Source organism: Pseudonaja textilis, chromosome 1 (genome assembly GCF_049901715.1).
Source record: "Pseudonaja textilis isolate UNSWEBS1 chromosome 1, rPseTex1.2, whole genome shotgun sequence".
Taxonomy (NCBI): Eukaryota; Metazoa; Chordata; class Lepidosauria; order Squamata; family Elapidae; genus Pseudonaja; species Pseudonaja textilis.
In genome coordinates this window covers 170,060,274-170,073,938 of record NC_141990.1, presented here as the reverse complement: position 1 = coordinate 170,073,938, position 13,665 = coordinate 170,060,274, and the positions used below count along the sequence as shown (strand labels likewise).

The following is a 13,665-nucleotide window of genomic DNA, read 5'->3' as shown; positions in this document are numbered from 1 at the left end:
CACAAACTCAATTTCATATTTGTCTTTGTGTTCTATTTCATATCTTATTGCTATTTTAACATTTTCTCAGGGGTGGGATTCAAAATTTTTAACAACCGGTTCTGTGGACATGGCTTAGGTGGTGGGCATGGCTTGGTGGTCATGTGACTGGGTGGACATGGCTTGGTGGTCATCTTATTGGCTGGGTGTGGCCAACTCATTATCACTCACATTGAGGCACACATCTCTTCGCCTGGCCTCTCATGACTGTGGGGATGCTGCAACAATCGTAACTGTAAAAAATGGTCATAAGTCACTTTTTTCAATGCCATTGTAACTTTAAATGGTCACTCCATAGAAGCAAAGTATCAGCAAAGGAGGGGGAAAAACCTCCAGAGAGGTTCCTGAGACAAGAAGTCTAGTCCTGCCAAGAATGTAATAAGGGTTAACGGAGAGACAGTTTCTGTAAGCAACACCAGAATGTTTCCTTCGTGCCTTCCTTATAGGATTAGGCCAGTAATTTCTTCTAACAACGCAAACTCTCTGAACTCCTTAGAATGTTAACAACCGGTTCTAGTGAATAAGTGCGAACTGGTAGAATCCCACCCCTGCATTTTCTCCATAATTCTCCCCTCCCTTAGTTTTCTCAACTTTGTTTTTAATTATCTCATACCTATCTAAAATCAATTATATATCTTTTTCTAAGTTTCAGTGTCTTTCTAATCATTATATTTATACTTTTGTCTGTCCTATTTCAATTTCATATTTTCTTTTCTCATTAAACAAGTTTTCCCCTGTAGTTACTAACTGGAGTATGACACCTTTGTATCTTTTAATTTTGTCCATTCAACTCTTATTTAAACTTCAATTTATGCTTTACAATTTATAAGAATAACACATAACAATCGAATTCTGCTTGGTACATTCTTAAAATACACACTATGTTCTTAAAGAGAATATATATATATAAAACAATAGTAAATAAAACACTTATTCTATTCTAATTCAGCTCTATCATTAATGTTAGTTACAATGTTTAACATCTTTAACATTTCTTTTTAATTGAATATCATACTTCCCTAGGAACACTTATAATATTTCCATAATTTTTTTGCCATATTTCTTTCATATTTCTCTTCACTTAAGTTTTTATAAATCATTAATAATAATTAAATGTTCCCATCCTTTCAATTTCATTCTCTCTTTCTTTCTGATTAACTGCTTTTCTTCTGTCATCTTTTCCTGCAATGGTATCTGGCTTAGAAAACAATAACTTCTGATAAACATTTTATCATCTTAATTGCACCTGAAATCCTTTTATCTTATCTGCAGATTTCAATTTTGGTCAGCTCCAGATTTCAAAAGAAGAGATAAATGATGTTGTCCTTCCAAAATGGGCAGATTCTCCAGAAGACTTCATTTTCAAACATAGGAAAGCATTGGTGAGTTATAGTCCCTCTGGAGAGAGAATGGTTGATTTAAAAATGTGTGTTTAGCACAAAGGACTATCAGAGTATATGTGTAAGTTGACAGGAAATGAAATGAAGGTGTGTTGAATATGTTTCTGCCTTGAGTAATTTGTAAAAATAATAAAGGCAGGATACAAATAAATAAATTTAAACAATTTAAAAGATATGGCATTCATCAATGAATAGTATTCACAATCACATAAAATGATTTTCAGTGGTCTTTCTCTCTTCATTCTTCCTGATATAGTATGGTTCACTATTAATTAATCAATCAACCATGTCAAACATAAATACTAACCACAGTAAAATACAGTAAAATGGGATAAAACACAGTGAAGTGAGATAAAACAGACTAAAATATAGACATGATAAATTGTAGATAAGATAAAATAGTATTAGGTAAAATAACAATTGTGTCAAATGACTGAGTCAAACATATAAAACTGATGCAAATAAATAAAAAATGCAAATAAATGAGAAGAAAACTTAAGTTCATACTATATCATCACCCTATAGTTAGTTCCAATTTATGGTAATCAAGATATTCTTTCCTCTTTGAGGTGGCTTTTGAAATGAGAATTGCAGTTTTATTGATGTTTGCAGGTTTGGAACAAATAAGAGTGTTATAAATAATAATAAATAAATAAGAGTGTTTCTCTTGGGGGCCTGAATATTTTTTTAGTTTTTAAATAAGGGGCTAAATAAGTGGCTGTTTCTGGAGAGTACAGTTTGCAGTTGACAAGAATGTTTCCAGTGTCTTCAATGGCTGGTGCTCCACAAATGCAAAATCTTTCTTCAATTGGGACCAGTGGTGGGACGGCACAAGGAGCGTGAAGGAAGACTTCTCATAAATTCAGGGACTACACCTCTCCCAGTGATGAGTTGACGGCAATCTAATGAAACATCTTTCAGCTCTTAAAGATCGACTTTAAGAGCACCCCCATGGAAGCAGATGAGAACAAGAGCAAAAGTAGCAGAAGTGGGGGCGACAGGGGTGTGTGATGGGTCCCAGTCAGGGGTGACAGTCAGGGCTTCGGCACCTCCTCTTTTCCTCAGAGGTGTGGTGTCTGCCTCCCTTTACACTCCTTCTAGAGGGACAGATGCCCATCACCCCTGCTGTCACTACTTTTGCTCACGGTTTTGCTCATGGCTTCTTCCATGGGGGCACTCTTAAAATTGACCTTTAAGTGGTCCTGGGACCTCACAGCGCCCGCCCTCCCGGAGCACGCTTTCTCCTGGCGGATGCACCTCTTCCAGCCTGGCCCGGCCAGCTAGCAATTGACCACATGTCCCGGGGCTTCTCGTCCCCCTTGTCATGAGATGCCTGCAGCTGCTGCGTGCAGTCCAGCAGGTGCACTGAAAAAAGCATGCCCTGTTCTTTATGCCGGGCCCAGCAAGTCCGAGCAGCAGGGCTGTGCCGGACCGTTGGAGAAGCGGAGTGAAGCCGGAGATCAGTAGCCGCCTCTTTTGCAATGCAGAAATCCTCCCCGAATCAGCTGACCGGTCTTCTCTTTCTCTACCTGTTTGTTTTGTATGACCGAGGGGGAGAACATCAGCTGTCCAAAGGGGCAGCTGCTGGAGGTGACTCTTTTTCGGTCTCCAGCTATATCTTTCGGGCTGAAATCCTCCCCAAATCGAATGGCTGGTCTTCTCTTTCTCCACCTGTTTGTTTTGTATGGCCGAGGGGGAGGACATCAGCCAGCCAAAGGGGTGGCTGATGAAGGTGACTCTTTTTCGGTCTCCAGCCATCTTTTTCAGGCAGAAATCCTCCCCGAATTGGCCGGCTGGTGGTCTCCTCGGCCATGCAGAACAAATAGGCAGAGAAGGAGACGACCAGCCGGCCAATTCAGGGAGGCTTCTTGAGCTGCAAAAGAGGCAGCTACTGATCTCCGGCTTTGCTCTTCTTCTCCAATGGTCTGGTGCCGCCCTATTCTATGCGCCGGCGACTCGGATTTGCCAGGCCCGGCACATAGAACAGGGCATGCTTTTTTTGGTACGGCTGCTGGACTGCAACCGCACCGGAAAAAGCACGCAGCAGCTGCAGGCATCTTGCGCCAAGCGGGGCGAGAAGCTCTGGGACATCCGCCCACCCATCTGCTGGATGGCCAGGCCAGGCTGGGCTGGAAGAGGCACATCCGCCAGGAGAAGGAAGAAAATGTGCTCTGGGAGGGCGGGCAGGTGGGCGGATGTCCCAGGTTGCTGAACATGTGCATTGCATGTGTAGCGGCTGCAAACGCAATGCACATGTGCAGCAGCCCTGGGACATCCGCCCAAGCTGTGCCACGGCATCCACATGGTAGGGAAAGCTAGGAGAGCGACTGGGGCAAGTGGGCGACTGGGTCAGGGGCATGGCCAACTAGGGGTCGCCACCAGTTCGGCAACCCACGCCACATTACCGCTGCCAGTTTGCCCACAACGTGTGAACCGGTTGAATACCACCTCTGATTGGGACCCCATGAAACCTCCCATGTCTTACACCATGGAGTCCAGATGTTCAAATCAAGCTCTAAAAAAACCTCTTCTGAGATGTTGAGGCAGCAAGTAATATATTCGTTATATAGTTTTCTAACCATGAGGCTGATTTGTGTTGAGCCAGGCACTTCAGACATTTGACACATTTAAGTGCTGCAATATCTTCTTAAATAGCCACATTAATAACTCTTTGTTTGAAAGCCTTTTGATTTTATTGGACTGAGAATTGATAGAGAATTGAGAGATAACATTTGAAAGTCGGGTGGCCCAAGCACAATGTTGCTTATTGTGTAATTGCTCTTCAAAACACAGCTACCCATCTGGGTCCATGGATAGCACTTCAGCTAGTAATTAAACATTTAATTACTAAAATTTGTAGATAGTACCTGGTTAATCTGGCCAAGGGTTTTGGAAAAAAATCTTTTTATATTTTTTTGCGATGTAAGTTGTTATGCTTATCCTTAGAGGTTTTACCATAGCTGAATTAAATTGTATTTTTCTGGTACCTATTTTTTTTCTCCTGAATAGTTGTAGTAATTTGGGTTTACTTTCTTATATTTCACAGTTCCTATGTGCGCAAACATTATCATAAAACTAGGATGATCTTTTTCAATGAATGTAAATATGGAGAGCGAAGTGTATTTGGAAAAAGCCTTTTTTTCAAAAATAAAATGGGCTAGAAGTTTTTTTTTAAGAACTTAGGTACTGAACTTAATTTTTTCTTGCTGTCTTAGGAATCAGAATATGTCTCTGCTCATCTCCATGAATGGATAGATCTGATTTTTGGCTATAAACAAAGGGGGCCAGCTGCAGTGGAAGCTCTGAATGTCTTCTACTACTGTACCTATGAAGGTATGAAGCCCCATCTATTCTTGGTTCATAATTGGATCATGTGTGTTGGAAAGGTTAATAGCAGCTTTAAAAGCTAAACCAAGGAAGGGCAGGAGAGAAGACAATAGGCTTTGATTATGTCGTGGATAAAACTTTGCACTCTACCAAATATTTGCTATCTTATAGCTGTATGATTTGATTAATGCTGCATAGTATTAAATGGGTTGTCTATTATTCTTTTTCATTAGCATCTGTACATGGTTAATTAGGGAGAATGATTAACAATGTGTCAATGACCAACTATTGGGTGATAATATGTATGCATTACATCATGTTTGTGATAACTTATCACAGTGATAGGTGGCAGTATCTAACTGACTTTTGGGTGCTCCAGAAAAAGCTACGCAAGATCAGACCTTGTTAATACAGATAGTCAACTTATGACCACAGTTGAGCCCAACATTTCTATTGCTAAGTGAGAAATGTGTTAAGTGAATTTTGCCCCATTTTACAGTTTTTCTTGCTGCATTTGTTAAGTGAATTTGGCTTTTCAATTGACTTTGCTTGTCAGAAAGTCACAAAAAGTGATCACATGACCCTGGGACACTTCAGCTGTCATAAATGTAAGTCAGTTGTCAAGCATCCGAATGTAAATCATGTGACCATGGGGATACTGCAATGGTCATAAGTGTGAAAAATGATCATAAGTCACTTCTGTCAATGCTGTTGTTCAAATGGTCACTAAGTGAACTGTTGTAAGTCGAGTACTACCTATATTTAGATGGATGGCTACTACAAAATCTGAAAATTGTAAATTAAATTGAAAATTGAAAATACATCCTGGCCAACAATCTTGGTGTAGTTTTATGGACATGTCCATGGCATCACCATTTTACCAGCACTATGAATCAAGTACTTCATTTTGCCTTCATAGCATCGATATATTTAAGATTTGAGGTTGATTTTAACTGACAGAGTTAATGTGATAAAAGTCCAATTTTTATTTGAAATGTTCTCCTTGTCCTCATACAGAGTGTTCCACTCAGTCAACTCTTACTGGACACTGCAGGAAGAGAGAGTAGAGCTGAGGGTGGCATAAAAGTCAGGAAGAGTCTAGTAGCACCTTTTCTGACTAGCAAATTATATTAACAGACATAAGCATTGTCAGATTCATAGAGTGGCTAGACTACATGAAGTTTCCAGGCATCTGATGACCTTAAATACAGCTCATGGAAATTTATGTTTGTTAATAACATCTTTTAGTCAGAAAAGGTGCCACATGGTATTTCTCTAAATACACATGGTATTTCAATCATGTGATTGCCACAGAAATTCTAAGGTTAAAATTCATCAACTTTTAGAAGTCTGTGCCTCTCATGATAAAATGATTCTTTACAGAATAAACTGAAGACCTTCTCTGGGAGGTGGTCCATGTGTAACATCAATCTCTAAATACACCCTGAGCCTTAAATGCTTTTCTTCAGCTCCATTATAAATGGGGGATTGGAAACTTCTGTTTTTATTTGGTCACAGTTTAGCACATCATCTAAACTAGTATGAAGTTGAAGAATAATCCGACTTGAAGAATAACCAGAATTTCTTAGGGCTGAATAATTTTAAAAAATGAAAGGAAATCCTTTGTAAACCATGCTGGAGCAAATGGGATCACAAAGGTCAATCTTTTTCATCATATTAAACTAGGTTCATTCTTGTTCTTCATGTTGCACCCAAATGGATAGGGCAGATTGGTTATAGACCTTGGCATTTAGGCCCTCATGAAATCTGCTCTTTCACTACCAGAGTTTGATTTTCCTTAACCTGATGCTTTTTGGAGTTTGTAATCTGAATAGATCTGAAGGATACCAGATAGATAGAGAGGTTACTGTACTGTAAATACATGGAGAAATGTTACAATAACTGCAAGAGAGGGAGCAAGCATACAATTCCCCATAACAACTTCAAGTGATGAAATATTAAGTAATATATACTTATGAAACCATATACAGAAAGGTATATTGTTGTCTTTGTTTTGCTTGCCATTTGACTATCATTGCAGGAGCTGTAGACCTGGATGCCTTAACTGATGAGAAAGAAAGAAAAGCCTTAGAAGGGATGATTAACAACTTTGGACAAACACCTTGCCAACTATTGAAGGTAAATCCTTTGGAAGCACTAACAGTACCATCTCCAAATGTTTAGTCTGCCTTTGACTGTGTATCATGGTTCTCATGCTTCAGAGGTTTCTCCTCAGGCCTTGCCTGTCATACCTCACAGTCATACACTGTGCCAAATCACATGATCTTTATTCCTCTTATTTCAATAATTTGTTGAAAAATTATTGTGTTCCCAATTCTTTGGATTTATTCTAGGAGCCCCATCCAGCAAGATTATCTGTGGAGGAAGTGCTGCAGAAACAGACCAAAAATGAAAATTCCACCCTCAATCTGTTTCAGCATCTCTCTGAACTAAAATCCTTCTTTATTGAGGTAAAGTTATTTGTTATCAGTTTACAATTGATAATGTTTCACATTATTTATACTTCATATTTTAAAAAGCAGCCTCTAGAGTGTTTGAAAATGAAATAATAATTTCCCACCCAATTGGGTGAACCAAAAATGGATTCTAGGTCCAAAAATCTTGATGGCTATAGAGACAGAAGTCTGCGCATTACACATATTCTACAATGATGGTAGAAACGGATCTGTATTTTTAGTTTCTGCAAATGCAAAAAGCCTACAGCACTCTTTAATATTGTTTAAATCTGACTAAACAGCAGAGAATGCAGTATTGCAGGCTAATTCTGCTGAGTTCCAGCAGTTTGATTCTCACCAGCTCAAGGTTGATTCAGCCTTCCATCCTTTCACGATCGGTAAAATGTCCCCAGATTGTTGGGGACAATATGCTAACTCTATAAACTGCTCAGAGAGGTCTGTAAAGCACTATGAAATGGTATATAAATCTAAGTGCTATTGCTATTGGTATTACTATCCTCTGAGTGCTTTTGACTTCTAACCACTGTGCCATGTTAACAGAGCTTGATGCTGTAAATAGCTCTCTTTTCTTTCTTTTACAATTCTACTGTAGATATATATTGTGGATGATGGCTTTGACTTCAACATTGTGACAAAGTGTTAAGCCACAAGAAAGTATTCTTAACATTTTAAAATACATTTTTTGTGATGATGGAGGATTTTTTGTCAGTCATAGCACAAGCCATAATCGCATGAGGATTCCAGGACATTTTTGCAGCCAGTTAACAAGGATTGGATAGGAGGATTACATTTTCCCAGCAGATCATAAAATGTCAAGAATCGCATTTCTGAGTATGCTTGAAAGTAACCTCTCTACAATCTTATGTGGACCTCATTACAACTTATTCTGTAGAACAGGGGTGTCAAACTCAAGCCCCGGGGATTGGATCTGGGGTGCTTAGATCTGGCCTGCGGGACTTTCCTGGAAATAACAAAGGACCATAACATAACATGGTGCTTCTGCCAGCAAAAATGGAGCTTGCAAAGGCTGCGCTTGGCCCCTCCAGCTCCATTTTCTCTGGCAGAGCTTTGCAGGAGGCAGTCATAGCCAAAAACAGAGCTCAGGAGCCCGTTTCCACTGGCAGACGGCTTGGGCCACCACAGCTGCCCCGACACAAGTGACATCATGCTGGCCACACACACCCTGGCCACACACACCCAGCCCCCCTGAGGTCAAACACAACTCTGATACAGCCCTCAAGGAAATCGAGTTTGACACCCCTGCTGTAAAAGATGCTCATTTACTTCAATGCTGCTCTGCTGTCATTGAAGCCAAGATTGTTAGTACTTTGGGAATTATTATAGCTGTTCTCCTTATTTAGATAGGTTATTTTTAAGCATGTTTCTGAACATTCCAATGGTTTGTCTTTGTTACTAATAAACTGAGATGACTAGTCATGCTGTACAACAGTCAAAGATGAATTACATAATAGTTTGAGAATAGGATACTATACTGATTCTGTAGTACAGCCATAAAAAGCAAGGAGCACTTTCATACTGATTTAAATGTGTAGGTTTAGAAGATAATAATACATGGTTGCAGTTGCCTTGTTAAGTTTAAAAAAAAAATTCTAAGGTACTGATGGATATTCAATGTAATTATATAAACATCTAATGTAATTAGAAAAATGTTATCCCATCTCCTGTTCCTCATTGTCTTTAGGGAGCCTCTGACTTTTTACCCTCCCATTTATACTTTATTTCTTTATATGCTTTATTTCACACACATTTGGATTATACAAATATTGTGGGATAATTTTGACCATGATAAATATGGCAATTGAGAAACAGAAAAGGTAGCAATGAATAAGCAATCATTATACAAATAGTTCCACATTTTCTTTTTTATTTAAGAGGCAGTTCTAACTAGCTGACACTTCAAGTCTTCAGCAGAATTCTGATTCTGCCTATTCCAGCAAAACCTGAGCAAGTGATTCAGATCCAGGAGTTCCTTCTGCTATTACACTTCAGAATTAGAAACACTTATTTAGAAACTCTATTTAATATTAGCATCCTCATTGGCTGTAAGTTTGAATATCAACTACATGCTAGCATATGTCACAGATTAATTTGTCCTACTTACCATCACCAACTAGCTGTCTGTTTTCCCCTTAGGGAATCAGTGATGGAATCCCCATTGTTAAGGCCATTGTTCCCAGGAACCAATACCGGTCTTTCATGTCACAGGGAAGTCCAGAACTTTTGGTGAGTGACATTTGCAAAAAATGCCAGAAGAAGATCTGATGTGAAATTATCCAAATGACTGGTTATTAATTGTTAGCTTGTTGTCTCTTGTTAATTTATTATTAATCTTTAATTTGTTTCCATCCAAAGGTGGACAGTTTAAGGGTATTATAATATGTATTGAAGTATCTTTTATCATGGTTGGTGTGATAGTTGTGTTTAATGTTTCCTGAGTAGATGTAGTATCTTAATGCTATATATACATAAAAATCAATAGATTTCAGAACTTTCAGAACTATAATTCAAAGATTCACAAAAGAGTAGCCAGATATAAAGGCAGGGAGGAAAGACAAATTGTATTTATATTTGATGTTACTGAAGCTTATATTTCATTTTTTTAAACATTCTTTTCTGAAGGTAACAGTGAATCTCAACTTTATCATTGGAACTCATGGATGGCTACCTTATGACCGAAATATTTCCAATTATTTCACTTTCCTTAAAGATCAAACAGTGACAAATCCCAAGTGAGTAAAAAAACCATAATTTTCTGGGACATATTTTAGCATGCTTTTTACAAATTAGAGCTCGTCTTATAAAATGTATTGATATGATTCTTCATTGGGGATATGCATAGAGAGAAAGAATATTTTCATAGCTCTTCGTGTGTCTTTAATCTGTTTATGCAGAGGAAGATACAAATATATCTGAATCAAGATACAAATATGCATACAGGCAGAGGTTTGTATGTATGCATATATACATTCAGTGTGTATTATCTGTTTTGAACTGCAAATTAGGCTTCTGGATAGGTGATGAAAGCTTCTGCTCAGAGCTGGATGCTGTGGGAAATTATCTGAAGAAATCAGTGGACTTTGCCAAAGGATGAGAATGTTGATGAAAAAGTTCATCATGGGCTCATGGTTAATTTTGGCTTAATAAACTGGCTCATTGAATTCATGTCCTCTTTGCTATTTAATTAACTTTATATTGTTCTCTAGACATTTTCCCAAGGATAGATATATCCTGATTGAACAAAGCTCAGATATGAGCCTGAAGATTCCTGTAATGCAAGATCAAGAGAATGGATGATAAAATCTTAAATCCGCAATTCAGATTTCAGAAACTTGCAATTACTGATAAGAATTGGGAGTAATAATAGTATACCATAATCAATATTTATATGAATGAGGAGGATAAACCCTCTACCTGACCTCTGTCTTGCCCTCTGCCTTCTCCCATCCTAACTGGAAGAAAATAGAATTCATTATGCTGGAAGTTGAAATTTATTCCCCCTTTGGTAAATGCTTATATCGTTGCAAGCAGATGTAATATTATTACGTTATTATATTGCATTTTTATTTGTACTGCAACTTGCTTCATGATTTGGGGCAACAATATACTTTAATAAGTGGGAAATGTAGATCTAATTTAAGTATTTGTTTCCAGAACACAACGAAACATCAGTGGTCCTTTTGCACCAGGATTAGAAATTATTTCAAAGTTGTTTGTAATGTCCCATGATGCAAAGTTGCTTTTCAGTGGAGGGCATTGGGACAATAGCATTCGTGTGACATCTCTCACCAAGGGAAAAATGATGGCCCAGCATATTCGGCACATGGGTAAGGGATTGAGTATTTATTTGTTCGTTTATTTAGATATTTAGTTGTTTAGTTATTTAGAGTGGATTAGACAATGGGCCTATTTAGAATGTCAAGGTGCTCTCACAAAATAGCTGCCACAAAATAGGTGGGATTACTTGTTTATAAATTTGGGCCCCAGGGAGCAGCCAGTTACAAAATTCCTGTTTACTGGGCAAGCAAACTGTAGACTGCCACAGAGATGAACTATGTAGAAATGATTTGGAAAACACACAAGTCTGCATTAAGTTTGGGAAACAGTGAAAGCTGAGACAGAAGTTGAGCCTGGCTGGACCCTAAATCATTCGGCTATAAGAGGGAAGAAAGGGAAAACTCAGACTCAGACTTTGAAGCTCCTGGTTCTATTTGAATAACATATAGTAGTACTAGTTGAAGTTGTGAATCTCAATTTCCTGATCTAGTCTACCTCAAAGGTTGACACATGAGGATGCTTCTACCTCAAAGGGTTGACATGTGAAGAGGCACCTGCGGCCATTCTCAAGAATGCTCCATTTATGGAGGACTTCCGGTTTGAGCTTCTTTGGCGACAAACCGAAACCTCGTCTCTCCGAGGCTTCAATCTGTGCTCGCCGCTGGAGCGCCCTGAGCCAGCTGGTTTCGGGGCTAAGCCACCTCGTAGAGGTGGTAAAGAGGGGGGAGACTGCCTGCAGGGTTGAGGAGAGCCGCATCTCTCCTCCCCAGCTGGCCATTACTCCCTTTCCCGAAGGCAGTTGTAGCGGTGGTCAGAAATGGCCACCACAAAGAAGAACTCGACTGGAAAAGAATGTGCAGGAGGAAGATAAGAAGAGAAAGTTTTGGTTGACTGGGTCAAACAGCAAAAACAACAAATAAGGTACCCTGGAATTTAAACTTAACAACATTGTTCCCAAAGAAGATTTTGAAGCTGCGAAGGAGAGAGAGAAGGGAAAGGATTAGGTTTTTTTTCTTCCCTTCCTTATACTGACAGCTAAGAGACTTAAGCAAGAAACTGAAAAAAAATCCACTTTGACATTAATAGGCATCTAAGCTGAAAATAAAAGTCAAAGGGATAATAAAGATTTCTGGACATTTAAAAGTTTTTAAAAGCTGGAAAGGAGAAAAAAAAAGAATAGAAGGGCAGGATCTGGAAAAATGGAGGAGACTGCCTGGAATTAAGGAATGGAACTGTAATTAAAAAGAACTTACAGTGAAATTTTAACAAGATTCCTCAAAGATACATTTTAATGGAAACTTGGTAACAAAATAATAGAACCCCAGGAAGAGAAAGTGGAAAAAAGAAGCAAGTAGAAACAGCCTTGGATTATTTGGATTACTGGGTGATTTTTGGCTTTTGCATCTAGATGACTAAAATTAACCGGGTGGTTGTTTAAAAGTTTTTAAAATGGTATCACTCTTAGAAGAACTGAAAACTGAACTTAAAAAATGAAAAGAAGATGCACAAGAAGGGAGAAGTTCTTTTGACTTCGTGCTTCAATTCTTAGAAATGGAGATCTGGAACTATGAGAAGCAACAAGAAACGCTTGCAGAACAAGAAGACAAAGAAGAAGCCATCTTTAATGATCAAAAAATTTTAAGTGGGGGGAAAAAAGAAAAGGGGGGAAAGAGAGCGAAAGGTTTAAGATTAGAAAAAACAACCAAAAAGAAGAAGAACAATTTGAAAGATAAGTATAATATTAGAAAGCAACAGAAGAGGGGATTACAGATGAGAGAGTTAGAAGTAAAGAGGCGAGGGGGTAAAAAGGGGAGGGAGAAGAAGAGGGGGAAGAAAGAAGGAAAAGAAGTTGTAAAAGACAGAAACAAGAAATGGAGAAACAGGGAAAAGATATAAGGATTGTAACCATAAGTTTGTTTAGAGATAATGGGTGAAAATTTAATTGTAAAAGGGATTCTGCAAAGGTACATAAGATAGCTTTGTTATATTACAAATAGAAATAACTTTAGAAAATATGATGATGGATAAAATATTTATTGTAATGCAGTGGGATGTTTGTTAATAAATAAATGAATTAAAATGATTGAGAGAATTAAAGGAACATTTTTAATTATTAGTAATGATTTATAAAACTATAAGTGAGAAATATGGAAAAAAAAAAGAATTAACTATGGAAAGTTTATAAGTGTTCCCAAGGAAGTATGATATTCAACTGAAAAGAAATGTTAAAGATGTTAAGATTTTAATGCATATTAATGATAGAATTGAATTGGAATGGAATGTGTTTATTTACATATATTTATTTATATATATATATATATATATATATATATATATATATATACTTTTTTCTTTTTAAGAATATAGTGTCTATTTTAAGGATGTACCAAGCAGAATTCAATTGGAAGTTATGTATTATATTGAATGCTATAATCTTAAAGCTATACATTGAAACTTAAATAAGAGCTTGAATGGATAAAATTAAAGGATATAAAGGTGTTGTCAGTCTGTGCTCCATTCAAAATCCAAGAAAGAAATACTTAGACTCCATAGATTAGAGAAAAGAATTCTTTTACTGAAAAATGAAATGGTAGCATCAGGTAAGATTCTGAATCTGAGAAATTAGG

The 13,665-nt window shown here is 37.8% G+C and overlaps 1 protein-coding gene across 7 annotated transcripts in view; it reads left to right on the top strand.

Annotated features, from left to right (window-relative positions):
* NBEAL1 (neurobeachin like 1) overlaps positions 1–13,665 on the top strand; it is a 120,415-nt gene that overhangs the window by 86,331 nt on the left and 20,419 nt on the right. For all 7 annotated transcript variants that reach the window (XM_087915547.1, XM_087915492.1, XM_026696757.2 and 4 more), the window contains 7 exons: positions 1,312–1,421; positions 4,655–4,772; positions 6,808–6,905; positions 7,121–7,237; positions 9,398–9,487; positions 9,884–9,993; positions 10,916–11,088. In XM_087915547.1, coding sequence (XP_087771673.1) covers positions 1,312–1,421; positions 4,655–4,772; positions 6,808–6,905; positions 7,121–7,237; positions 9,398–9,487; positions 9,884–9,993; positions 10,916–11,088 — 816 coding nt within the window. The remainder of the gene's footprint in view (positions 1–1,311; positions 1,422–4,654; positions 4,773–6,807; positions 6,906–7,120; positions 7,238–9,397; positions 9,488–9,883; positions 9,994–10,915; positions 11,089–13,665) is intronic.